The following is a 14313-nucleotide window of genomic DNA, read 5'->3' on the forward strand; positions in this document are numbered from 1 at the left end:
GCAGCGTAGCCATTTGCTCCCGCTGCCGTCAATCAAATCCAATGACATGGGAGCCAGTGGGCGAGGCCCGAGTCCTGCTGTCTGTGTCAATGGACGCAGCTGCAGGAAATGGGAGCGCACCCGCACGAGTGCCCCGAGGGACAGCGGCTCTCCAACAGGGCACTCGAGAAGAGGAGGAGCCAGTAGCGCCGCTGAAGGACCCCAGAAGAGGAGGATCGGGGCCACTCTGTGCAAAACCAACTGCACAGAGGAGGTAAGTATGACTTTTTTTTTTTTTTTTTTTAAAACAAACCTTTACATATGCTTTAAGCAGACTCATGTAATAGGAATGTAATTGTAAACGAACTATTTGGACAAGCCAGCCCACTAATCTCCTTTCAGGTATGTGTCATCTTCCTTAGAAGGTCATATCATTGCTTGCAGAGGGGGACAGGTTGGCCATTTTCTCTATATAATACACACACAGCTTGTAATACGTGTGTCAAATCAGAGCTTCCAATCATGCTTGCGTCTGTGGTCACCTGCGCCACGCCATCATGGGAGGGACCCACAGTGGAAACAGCATCTTTAGTTAAGTATTATTGTTATATTTTCTGTTATCTGGAACTGTCATTACTTTTAATAAAGGTTATACTTATAAGTATTTGTGTGATTTTTTTTTTTTTGCACATATCGAATACAACCCCAAAAACATGATGAAACAGCAGGATGCTTAGCTTTTAGGCATCTGGTTGCTGACTCCACTTGGCAACTCCTGTAATAGCATCACATTACAGGAAATGCAGGTCAAAGACCCAAAGGCAGACTGCAATGCTGTGCGATTTAGGTGTGAACTGGCTCTTAAATGGAAAAGTAATGGTTTGGGTTTAATTATACTTTAAAATTTCCAAACTAATTTACAAGTTATGATTGTATATTTTCACAAATAAACAAACATTCTATAGAGGATGCATTCATAGGTTTTATAAAAGGGATTACAGCAGTAGCAGCAATGCAGCACAGGCACTAGGTTAGGAAAGCAGAGGTAAACACTGACCAACGCAGTATGGAGCAGGTCTGGGTTGCATCCAAAGTCAGTTTGGGTACAAAAGACAGGAGAACCCATACAAGGCATTTATTACAAAAGTACACACACAGTTTAAAAGTGCACCTGGGTCCAGACTACAGACATTAAAACTATTTACATATTCTTAAGCAGTACCAGAAGCTTTAGGCTCCATGCACACTGAAGCTCATAAACAGCCGTTTTTGGGAGTTTGGGCGAAAAATGCTCAAAGACGTGGCTCACCAGCCAGTTTAACGTTTTTGATCCAGTGGAAAAAAAAAAAAAACGCTAAAAAAATGCTAACGTGAAAAAACGTTAATAAACGCTATTGCAAAAATGTTCAAAAACTCACTGCAAAGCTACTAGCATTTTTATAACGTTATTTTTTTTGTAATTGTATGTTTATTGAAATTTTCCAACAAAAAGAAAAAGCAAACACAATACAGAGAAATATCACTATCATCTTATATAGAGAGAAAAAAAGCATCTCTTAGCGAACAATGTCTTAGTCAGAAGAAAGAGGAAAAAAGAAAAACAAGGGAGGGGAGGGTACACCATGGATCCTGACACAACATATATACAGTGGGGACGGAAAGTATTCAGACCCCCTTACATTTTTCACTCTTTGTTATAATGCAGCCATTTGCTAAAATCATTTAAGTTCATTTTTTTCCTCATTAATGTACACACACATCACCCCATATTGACAGAAAAACACAGAATTGTTGACATTTTTGCAGATTTATTAAGAGCCCTTGCACACTGGGGCGGCGTCGGCGGTAAAACGCCGCTATTATTAGTGGCGTTTTACCGTCGGTATGCAGCCGCTAGCGGGGCGGTTTTACCCCCCGCTAGCGGCCGAGAAAGGGTTAAATACCACCGCAAAGCGCCTCTACAGAGGCGCTTTGCCGGCGGTATAGCCGCGCCGTCCCATTGATTTCAATGGGCGGGAGCGGTATACACACCGCTCCTTCACCGCTCCGAAGATGCTGCTGGCAGGACTTTTTTTACCATCCTGCCAGCGCATCGCTCCAGTGTGCAAGCCCTCGGGGCTTTCACAATGGAATGAAAGCAGCGGCACTTTCGGTGCGGTTTGCAGGCGCTATTATTAGCGCAATAGCGCCTGCAAACCGCCCCAGTGTGCAAGGGCTCTAAAAAAGAAAAGAGAAACTGAAATATCACATGGTCCTAAGTATTCAGACCCTTTGCTGTGACACTCATATATTTAACTCAGGTGCTGTCTATTTCTTCTGATCATCCTTGAGATGGTTCTACACCTTCATTTGAGTCCAGCTGTGTTTGATTATACTGATTGGACTTGATTAGGAAAGCCACACACCTGTCTATAGAAGACCTTACAGCTCACAGTGCATGTCAGAGCAAATATGAATCATGAGGTCAAAAGGAACTGCCTCAAGAGCTCAGAGACAGAATTGTGGCAAGGCACAGATCTGGCCAAGGTTACAAAAAAAAATTCCGCTGCACTTAAGGTTCCTAAGAGCACAGTGGCCTCCATAATCCTTAAATGGAAGACGTTTGGGATGACCAGAACCCTGCCTAGAGCTGGCCGTCCGGCCAAACTGAGCTATCGGTGGAGAAGAGCCTTGGTGAGTGAGGTAAAGAAGAACCCAAAGATCACTGTGACTGAGCTCCAGAGATGCAGTCGGGATTTGGGAGAAAGTTGTAGAAAGTCAACCATCACTGCAGCCCTCCACCAGTCAGGGCTTTATGGCAGAGTGGCCCGATGGAAACCTGTCCTCAGTGCAAGACACATGAAAGCCCGCATGGAGTTTGCTAAAAAAAAAAAAAAAAAACACCTGAAAGACTCTAAGATGGTGAGAAATAAGATTCTCTGGTCTGATTGCTGTGGGGGTGTTTTTCAGCAGCAGGGACAGGACGATTGGTTGCAATCGAGGGAAAGATGAATGTGGCCAAGTACAGGGATATCCTGGATGAAAAACCTTCTCCAGTGTGCTCAGGACATCAGACTGGACCGAAGGTTTACCTTCCAACAAGGCAATGACCCTAAGCACACAGCTAAAATAACAAAGGAGTGGCTTCACAACAACTCCGTGACTGTTCTTGAATGGCCCAGCCAGAGCCCTGACTTAAACCCAATTGAGTATCTCTGGAGAGACCTAAAAATGGTTGTCCACCAACGTTTACCATCCAACCTGACAGAACTGGAGAGGATCTGCAAGGAGGAATGGCAGAGGATCCCCAAATCCAGGTGTGAAAAAACTTGTTGCATCTTTCCCAAAAAGACTCATGGCTGTATTAGATCAAAAGGGTGCTTCTACTAAATACTGAGCAAAGGGTCTGAATACTTAGGACCATGTGATATTTCAGTTTTTCTTTTTTAATAAATCTGCAAAAATGTCAACAATTCTGTGTTTTTCTGTCAATATGGGAAAAAAATTTACTTAAATGATCTTAGCAAATGGCTGCAATATAACAAAGTGAAAAATTTAAGGGGGTCTGAATACTTTCCGTCCCCACTGTGTATATGTGTATATATATATATATATATATATATATATATATATATATATATATATATATATATATATATATATATATAAATAAAATAATATGCAAAGTGGTTTGAGGGAAGCTTCCGAATGGCAAAGATGTTTTATTACAAATTATGTGAGCAGACTGCAGTTCCTCTTGAAGAGCCAATTTACATCTGTGCGGTGCGTTACATTTTAGACATGTTACCACTAACTATGTAATGTGCAATTTCATGAAAGTGTATCAAAGATGGTGCAAGTAGGATTTTTTCTTTAGAGCACCGCCCCTAAAAACACACAAACACATAGGTGTCAACGGGGCCTATAGATGGTCTAATAAACATGTGGTAAGGAGACTAGCTCTTCACTGGCTGGCTAGAACGAATTGTTACTCTGAATGCTTTTTACGCCAGATGCTGGTAAATGTCCAATGCTTCCTGTATTAAACCTATAATCAGGCTCTACAATATAAAAAAAAAAACAACTTTGCAAAATATGTTAATTCTGATTTATTTTCCTTACAGGGTATTATATTTACAGTCTACCTTTAGGCTTTTGTATACTTTAAAATAGAATCACGACAGACAGTAGAGAGAATGATCGAATAGTTTCTTACCAAGGCCTAACAGATCTACGACAGGTTCTGCTGCCTTCTGGGGAGACACCTTAGGAGCGTGAGCTTCATCCTTTTTCTGTGGCTAAAAGACACAGGGCAATAGTCAAGTCTACACAGTGAACCATTTCACCTTAGTGTACTAAACAGCAGTAATAAATACTACACAGATTAAACTGCAATATTGGCTGGAACAATGATCTGTAGTACTGACTGACTGAAAGTGCAAAATGCTTGCCTTAGCTTTACCACCTCAAAATACATCTCTTACAATTTTACATCAAATTACTAAACCAAGGCCTTTACAAATTAAAGCACTAAATAGGAGTCTATAGACTTAGGGTGGCTGACTTTTGCCCCATCTTGTTTAAATCACATCATATGTCCGTGTAACTCTACTCTTTCCGGATGTCTGATATCAATTCTGTTAGGCAGGCTGGCTTTTCTGTGCCAATCAAATATGATATGACAAACATCCATGCTCAATTAATTAAAGTATGTCTACCCCACTGCAAGATTTTTTTTTATTTTTTTTTTCTGGACTTTTAATCATGCCTGCACACCCGAATGTCAAAATTAGCTTTAGATTTAAACTGGTGCAAAAAAAAAAAAAAATACATTCTATTCTATGTACATAAAGCTGGAAATACACTAATGGCTGCTCTGGACAGTAAGGCAAAGTGTGAAAATTGCATTCCCTTTCATTTACGGCCAGTGGAGAAGTGTCCGATTACACTAATGGTTGGCGGAAATGTTCCCCCTTACAACCTTGGTACAAATATCTAGGTGGGATAAGAGCTGATATTAATTTTGCCTATCTTGCAAAATGCAGGAAGGACAAAAAAAAAAAAGTTTACAGAAGCCCACCTGATGCAACATGTAAGTTTAGCGCAGGGGTCTCCAAACTAGGGCCATCCAGTTGTTCAGGGACTACAATTCCTATCATGCCTAGTCATGTCTGAATGTTAGTTTTACAATGCCTCATGGAACGTGTAGTTCCGCAACAGTTGGAGAGCCATAGTTTGGAGATCCCTGGTTTAGAGTAAGAATGGGACAGGTAAGGAAATAAGTGGTGCCATTTCATTCAGGACACACGTGGTAATTTATTAGCTGGCCAAACATGAATACATTGCGTTTCATTCAATAAAGGGGTAGAGCATGCTCGCCGAATTTCACTGCAGGCACCTAGTGTATAAAAAAAAAACAAAAAAAAAAAAAAAACACACCCACACACTTTTTTTTTTTTTACATACAAAAATGTAATTTTTTTGTAAAAAAAAAAAAAAAAATTCTTGTAGGAAAAAAAAAAGTGTGTGTGGGTTTATTTATTTATTTTTTTTTACAAAAGGTGAACTTATCCTTTCATTTTCCTTGCATGTGATTATGTATTCTTTACCTCATTTACCAAGCTAAGCAAAACATGCTTTATTTAGAAAATCAACCCCAATGCATTTTTATGATCGATTACACACCAGACCATTTTATTATAAAGACAGCTGATGTCATCTTTAAATTTTTAATACAGGGCATAGAAGACATACTTACCAGTTTAACCTTCTCAAATATGATGGGCTCTGACTTTATTTCAGGAGCAGACTCAGATTTCTTCCACTTGCTTTCTCTCTCTTTCTGTTTTAAAATACAAGTATTTTTGCTATACCGAATTCTTGACCAAGTGTTTGTCTCTCCATAAGTATACTGGCTTTCAAAGGTTTGCAATCATGTGATTGGTAGCAATTGATAATTTTAGTCAATGAAAAGGTACAATTGAAGAGACCCTGTCACCAAACTGACATGGTTCACTAATTGCATTTGTGTAATGTATCAACGCATCTACTAATATCATGAGATCAGAAGTGACAGCAACTAGTAGAGCTGCTGTCCTATTGTAGGCCATGGTGCACTCATAGTTACATTCACTTCCCATGCTTTGAGATTTTTCTGACAGCAGGAGTAAAGCAGTAGAAAATCTGCATTACAAAAAAAAGCCTCACCTAAACTGCATTTTTTGAAACCAGTTCAAACATGCCTAAAAGAATTTGGTATTTATTTATTTATTGCCTAGCGCTTAGGGGCATTTTAAATGCTGGTAAACCCTTGTTCTGAATGCGTTTTTTGTGCTTTCAGAGAAATTCCAGTAAACTCAGCTGCCTGTAAACTCCTCTAAACAACTATGTGTACATGGACACATAGGCTAACAGAGGAGAGTTCAGGGGCTTCAGAAAAAAAAACACCCAACAGCTCCTAAACATCAGTTTAGCAGCTGCAGTGTACAGTGAAGAGCTAGGAGGGAGATGATTGTGGGTGGTCTGGAAGTCACTGGTTTTGACACTCCAGGAAGAATTTTCAGAGATGAGCAGCACAACTAAATCTGCTTAGTAGCTGGGGTCCTGTATGTAGATACTTTAAACACTGCACATATGTAATTGGTTAACTGTACCTAATCTAGTGACAGGGTCTCTTTAAAATCATCAGAAATTACAGTCAATACATTGACATAACAACATTATTTTATCTCCTATAACTGTTTATCAAGCTTTATATTTATCAAATAATCTTCCATCTGCATTTTTCTGAAGGGGGAGGTGCTGAGCGAGTAACCTGTGATATGTGTACTGCAGCTAGAACTACCTGTACAAGTCTCACATTCAGAGCAGGCAAGACACTGCAAGCTGAATACATTTAGAAGCATTGCGGCAGTCATAGATGGGGGCACACATCATTGGACTTGTGTCTTTTTTCAACCAAAACTATGTAACCATTAGGCTCCATGCACACTGGGCTTAAAAAATGCTGCTTCTACAGGAATTTTGTGTTTTGCCTGTAGAAGCAGCTCAATGTTATCCTGTGTCCATTCTTGATTACAGGCATATATGGAGCTCAGCGATTAGAGCCAAAAAAACAAAACAAAAAAAAACCCTCTGGTTTGTGCTTTTGAGAGGAGTTTTCTTAAAAAAAAAAAAAAAAAAAAAAAAAAAAAGCTAAGACGTTCCTAAAACACCTGTCCAAAATCCTCTATATAACCATTTTTTTCTGCCAAAAGAACTGGCTTTTTTATTTTTTTTAAGCCTAGTGTGTATGGACCCTTAGGCTGGGTTCATAGAAAAAATACTGCGCTACCACTATGTAAACCCCCCCCCCCCCCAGAAAAGCAGCAGTTAAACTGTGGGAAACACACAAAAAATACCAAATATATAAAAAAAAAAACTGCGCTATACCATAGATTATGTGTGAATGTACAAAAATAAATCATACATATCCTAAAGTGGTGAAATATAAAATCTGAAAAACTCCTCTCATGAAATATCAACACCAAAAAAAACAATCAAAAAAAAAAATTATAGTGATCAAATAAACCATAAAGGTAAATACTAAGCAATGCAATTAGGACTATGAATCAATATATGCATATCAGAGTTCATAAATGATCTTGAATGAAGAAAATCAGAAAACCTTTAGGAAGGGTGCAGAAAGTCCCAGAGAAAAACCCCCTATGCTCTGCAGAGAGGACTCCGCAGAGCATAGGGGGTTTTTCTCTGGGACTTTCTTCACCTTTCCTAGAGGTTTTCTGATTTCCTTCATTCAAGATCATTTATGAACTCTGATATGCATATATTGATTCATAGTCCTATTTGCATTGCTTAGTATTTACCTTTATGGTTTATTTGATCACTATAATTTTTTTTTTTTTTTTTGGGTGTTGATATTTCATGAGAGGAGTTTTTCAGATTTTATTATATTTCACCACTTTATGATATGTATGATTTATTTTTGTACATTCACACATAATCTATGGTATAGCGCAGTTTTTTCTATATACTTGGGTTCAATAGAGCACGGAGCAGCTCACAGCAGGGTGTCTGGTGCGTCTCCATTCACCGGTTCGGGTTCGATTTCAGCCTGAATTTTTGGCTGAATTCGAACCTGAAATGGACCAGAAGATGCACAGGGCTCCTGTGCAATTAGCACTGAAGCAGCTCCGGGGATGTGTGAACCGGGTCCATAGAGAGCCAGTCACAATCTCTTGCTATGCTAATTGGATGCGGGGAAACTCGCATGCAATTCGCAATAGTGTGAACCCAGCCTTACTGAGCAAAAGGTACAAAAACCGAAGTTAAACTTACTGGTAACTATTTCCAGTAGTCTTCCAGGACAGCCCTTGGAGAGATGGAGCTCCTCCCATCGCCACAGGAAACACATCACCCGTACAGTTCAAAAGGCAGCCCCTCAGGAGTAAGGCCAGTCATAACCAAGAACCAAAAGGACAGAACTGAAAAACATAAGCCAGAATAGGTAATATCAATTCACAATTAACTTCAAGCGTGGGATTGTGCTGTCCTGGAAGACTACTGGAAATAGAGTTAGCAGTAAGTCTAACTCCGGTTTTCCCCAGTCGTCTTCCAGGACAGCCCTTGAGAGGATCCCCAAGTACTCACCAGATTAGGAGGGGGGACCACAGCTTGGAGGACATTCCTCCCAAAAGCCTGGTCCTGACTAGACAACAGGTATAGCTGGTAGTGTTTTGTAAAGGTGGAAAAGCTTGACCACATAGCCGCCTTGCAAATCTGCTCCGGGGCGGGGGGGGGGGGGGGGGGAGTGGGGGAGGCACCAGCCTTTTCCGCCCAGGAAGAAGAAAGTGCCCTTGAGGAGTGTGCTTTAATACCTTTAGGAGGTTCTCTATCTAGAACTCTGTACCCCTCAGTGATAGCCAATCTGATCCACCTAGCTAAAGTAACTTTAGAGGCCTGACGACCCTTACGTTTACTGGAAAATAAAATAAAAAAAGCGAATCTGCTATCCTAAAATGCTTGGTAGTTTCTAGATAAACTAAAAAGGCATCTTCTAACATCCACCATGACATTCTTTTTCTTTGTCATTTGAAGCGTTTTGACAAAAAAAGGTAGGTAGAATAATGTCCTGAGATTTATGAAACTTGGACACTAACTTAAGTACAAACCCAGGATCGGTTTTTAAGATGACCCCATCGTCAAGGATTTGGAGGAAAGGATCTCTAGTGGACAGCACTTGCATTTCACTCATTCTATGAGCTGAAGTAATTGCGACTAATAGCACAGTCTTAAGAGTGAGTAAACTTAAAGAGGCTTCTGAGATTGGCTCAAAGGGTATCCCAAGAAAGACTCCGAGAACTACCGATAGGTCCCAGGATGGAGTTTTGTGGCCTTGGACTGGTCTGAATTTTGTGATGGCTTTGCAGAACCTGGAGAGGAGGAGGTCCTTCCTGTAAGGATCTAAGTACACACTTAAAGCAACGATCTGTACCTTGATTGTACTAAGCGACAACCCTCCATCGATCCCATCTTGAAGGAACACCAAGATGTTTACCGAGATCCTGCTTACATCTGTCCTACTACTTAACCATCCATTAAACTTTTTTCAGATCTTGCCATAGATAGCTCTAATGACCGGTTTGCAGTTCTGGAGCAAATTTCGTATAACTCTACCTGATAGTCCCTTGCTCTTTAGGATCGCTTCTTCAGTAGCCACTTCATCCAGACTCTTCATCCAGACTGATCTTCTGACTGCTACTGAGCATGCTGCGGATTTAGCTGCAAACTTGACGGATTCTGTTGACGCGTCTGTTATAAACCCCACTGAACAGCATTGGAAAAGACTTAAGTAGTTCCCCTCTTGGGGTCCCTGGAACTAAATGCTCTTGTAGCTGTGCCAGCCAGATTTTGAGGTTCCTAGCGACACAAGTTGTGGCTAATGCTGGTTTTAGATTGGCCTCAGATGTCTCCCAGGCCCTTTTTAGGACTATATCCATTCTTGTATCCATCAGGTCTTTTAAGTGCCCTGTGTCTTCAAATGCTAAGTCTGCCTGTTTTGAGACCTTAGATAGGGGTGCATCGGATTTGGGGAGTTTTATTCCACACGGCTTCTGGACTCTTGTCAAAGGGGAATCTCCTTTTTAAGGAATTGGAGAAAAATGCTTTTATCAGGCTCAGCCCATTCTTTACGAATTAGATCTGAGAGGATGTCATGGACTGGATTTTTGCTTTCTTTTTCCCTAGACCCCCGATACATATGTCTAGATAACTGCGTCTCTTCCTCGTGGGTTTCCAGAGTATCGTAAACTGAACCTAGTAAATCGTCCATCTCTTCAAGTGACAATTTGTACTTTGCCGTCTTGCTAGCTACGGCCTGCTCTTCATCCTGCTCTAAATCGGAGTCTGATAAGACAGGCCTGACTACTGCTAACCACTCAGGGCTCCCCCAGACTTGAGGTTGTGGGGCCTGGAGAAGAGGGTACTATTACAGGTGCACTACTGGTTGAAGCTGCTGATGTGCTTGCATCAGAGATTAGCTTCCTGAAGTATTTAAATGTAGAAGCTACTTGATCCTTAAAAAGGAGCTGAGAAACGTAGCCAGGGGGGAGTCTGCCTCAGACTTTAGCAGATTAGTGATGCATTGTTTGCACAAGGCTCTGTTGTAACTCGAAGAGTGCTTAGTACCACAATTAGGGCATTTCTTCCAGCCTAATTTGTCCTCCCTGGAGGAGGTTTCTTTTGCCTGAAACACAGAATGGGCGGGGGCATTAGCTATCCAGCCCCTAAATCAAACATCACATCAGCAGTAGACTGTCTCCTCTAGGACTGTGAGGAATCAACCACCTAGGGTTTTCCTAGTCCAGCTCTGCCAACCATTACCAAAGAAAAGCACATAAAAACGGTCTTGCCCAGCAGTCTACCTGTGCTTGGCTGGTGCCTGCATCGCCTAGAGTAGGGGTCTTCAAACTATGCGAAGACCCCTGGTCTAGAGTGTCCTGGGAGTTAACCTCCATGATCCCCCCCCCCGCTCCGGTTCAATTAGGCTGGCTGGCCGTTTTTAGACCTAGCCTGGCCCTCCCCTTCCTCCCTGCGCCCTGGAGACCCGAAACTGGAAGTCTCGGCGTGTGAGGATGACGTCCGTTCCGCCGGCAGTTACGCGTATGGTGTCTCCAGGCCAGAGGCGCCCGGCCAGAGAGAAAACAGACTGCTGCTTCACCCAGCCAAGCATTCAGCCACCAGGGAAACTGCTGTCAGCATACCACGGACCCTCACTAGGCCCTGGAAGGAGGCGGGAAATGGGTCTGCTCCTGATCAGCTGGATGGTACCCGGGCCAAAAGTGGGTAAGGCTCTACTAAGAGCCATTTGCTGGATAGACCCCAGTCCCCCTGCAAGGTCTCTTCTTCCCTTCAGGCAGCCCCTGAGATGTAGTCCTCCCGAGAAAAAAATAAAATAACTGGTTCCTCAGCAACATGCTCCTCCAATGGAGGAAACACAAATGACTGGCCATATTCCTCAGGGACCGCCTTTTGAACTATGTGGGCAATGTGTTTCCTGTAGCAATAGGAGGAGCGCCATCTCTCAAAGCTGTCCTGGAAGACGACTTAGGAAATATTTTTGGCCATACCTCAGCTTTAAAGGAAACCTGTCAGAATAAAAATATGGACCCGACGTTGTTTACTCTCTGAGGCTGTCATCTAGATCACTGTTAACAAGCGACGGACTACAAAAAAACATGCAAGACAGCTGCAGTGCACACACGTCAGCAATGGCAGCTTCTGTTTTTTTTTTACCCCGACAGGCTCCTCTTAATAAAAAGTGACATTAGCATACCAAAGACCCAGCTAAAGTACTGAACACATTTATTGATATGGTCAACTCCACTCAGTACACACATAATGATGTTATGGACTGTTAATCAACTCATGAAATTTAACAAAATGTATTTATTCTTACTAATCTGTACCAAAACATACCTGAATAAATTAATAGAGCAGTTGCTGAATTCTAATTGGCCCTTTGGATCTTCCAAGAGTCCAGCCAAGGCTCCTAGATGCAACCCAGGCTGCCCATGTTAAAGCCAAACTCCAGTATAAGCCAAGATTGCCTAAATATAAGAGACATTCTTACTTGAATCTTGGTGTGCTTTGTGTATTTCTTCCAGATTAGTGCAGTAATCTAGTGTGAAACTTCACATCTCTGTGCAGGAGCTTTCTGTAATAAAGACCAGTCACTGCTGCTCTCTCCTTGTACATGGCGACTGGTCTTGTCTCTACCCCCTCCTGAACTTTGCGGACCCCACTTCCACAGCTCTGCTCTTTGCACAGGCTATGTACAACACAGTGATTATGTCACTGCTACTTTTACAAGGTAATATGTGGGTTTGCAAATGCATTTGGTGAATTTATATCCTTGGTGGTTGAGGAATATGGCATATACTGGTAAATTAAATTTGTGTCTGGAGTTCAGCTTTAACTTAGACCGTGGTGTGGCATTGGTGGATTATAGTGTAGTGTATTTGTTACCCTCAAGTATAAGAACGTAAACAGACTTCATCAACATACAGTGTATGTTCTGAAAATGGCAAATTGAACTTTTACAACTAAAATTTAAGTAGACCAATTCAACTAGTTGCTAAAAGCTTCCTGGCCCATGGACTATTTGAAAGCAGTCAACAGCATACAGCTTTGCAGCTACTCTGTAGCCTCAGTAACACTAGGTATATCTATTATGTTTACCAACACCACTGAGTAAATAACTACTGAGCTTGAGACTAAACTGTGCATGTTTTACATCAACACTCACTCTAAATGCATTGAGGTCTATACTGCGATCCATGTATTTCTTCTTTTCATACTTCTCTCTAATAAAGGTCTCTACTGCTCTGTAGATTGCATGTTAAGGGTAGAAACAGAGGTGCAGAGCCCACAGAAATAACAAAAAAAAAGAAAAAAAAAAAAGTGTGCCTATACAGAAATAAAATGAATTGGGTATACTACAAGATCCCTGCAATGCATGCATAACATAGAAAACACTGAAAAGCCTACAGAAAAAGAACCTAACTAATGAAATTAGATCATAGAACATTCTCTGATAAGACATGCAGGAGACCTAGATGGTCTCAGAACTTTCCAAAACATCAAGGAGCCATGTGGGGAGGATGCTTTACTACCCATTTATTGCTATAAAAAAGGTACAGTACTCAAAGTATTCTTTGGAGAAATTATCTAATCTGTGTATAAACCCACTGGGATTTCGTTCACAATGGTCCTCAGGCTCCATTCACACTTGAGACTTATCATGCGACTTTGGATGCTAAATTTGCATGACAAGTCTCACCATGTTTTTCAATGACAACTGCTCAAACATGTGCGATTTAAAGTCGCAGCGACTTTGAAAAGGTTCCTGCACTACTTTGGTCCACTATCATTCAACTTGAGTTCCAGAGACTGCAATGTAAACCCTCAAAAGTTGCATCTGAATGTTATATATGCAACACTTGTCCATTATCATTGGCCAAAGTCACATCCATGATTGCATTAAAGTAGCAGGACTTAGGCGTTGTGTGAATGGAGCCTTACTATTATTATCCAAGTGATAAATGCTGGATTTTGTTAGCCCTTCCTTCCTAGGATTATTTTTGCTAGTTTTTGATACACACCAATGCAAACTGTGAAGAAAAAAGCATTAGGGTATAGCACGGCTGAGCCTATTCAGCATAACTACCAGCGGATCTTCTCCGTCCAGGCAGACCAGGTAAGGGCACACATCCTTCCATTTACATGAAGGGCACTTGTACAGCATAAAGAAATATGCCCAAAAAATAGAACATTTTCTATTGCCACCAAGACAAAAATTAAAGGAATACAAAATTTTGGAATGGTCACCAGAGCGACACATGAAGGTATACCCATGGGGGGAAAAAAAACTTTGTAACAACTGTAAGTTGAGGATCCCACTCACTTTGGAAAGATTTCCCTGAATTTACCAATGCTTTTCCAAAAGTGAAGGGCAATCTTCCCAGTGGGACTGAAAAGCAAAAACATAGGGGTTTTACCTCATTCTACTTTATCATTTTCCTTCCGCTTCACAATTATGTGCCACTTTGTGTTGGTCTAGCACATAAAATCCCAATAAAATATATTTTCATTTCTGGTTGTAACATGACAAAATGTGGAACATTTCAAGGGGTATGAATACTTTAAGGCAATGCAATTTATCCAAAACTAAAGCAAGTTTAGCTATAAATACCTTTTGTGCTGTATGCAAAGAGGCAAGGTTATGAGCTGACAGCCATACATACTTATTAGGTCACTTTTCTACAGAACACATTATCAATTCTCGCCCACTGAGTA

The 14313-nt window shown here is 41.2% G+C and overlaps 1 protein-coding gene across 2 annotated transcripts in view; it reads right to left on the minus strand.

Moving 5' to 3' along the window:
- SMAP2 (small ArfGAP2) overlaps nucleotides 1-14313 on the minus strand; it is a 64304-nt gene that overhangs the window by 25878 nt on the left and 24113 nt on the right. Inside the window, exons 4-6 of one of the 2 annotated variants that reach the window (XM_073615425.1) lie at nucleotides 12764-12842; nucleotides 5717-5800; nucleotides 4175-4256 (exon numbers count right to left, since the gene is read on the minus strand). In XM_073615425.1, coding sequence (XP_073471526.1) covers nucleotides 4175-4256; nucleotides 5717-5800; nucleotides 12764-12842 — 245 coding nt within the window. The remainder of the gene's footprint in view (nucleotides 1-4174; nucleotides 4257-5716; nucleotides 5801-12763; nucleotides 12843-14313) is intronic. The other variant, XM_073615426.1, reaches the window with a different exon arrangement.

This window comes from Aquarana catesbeiana, linkage group LG02 (genome assembly GCF_042186555.1).
Source record: "Aquarana catesbeiana isolate 2022-GZ linkage group LG02, ASM4218655v1, whole genome shotgun sequence".
NCBI lineage: Eukaryota > Metazoa > Chordata > Amphibia > Anura > Ranidae > Aquarana > Aquarana catesbeiana.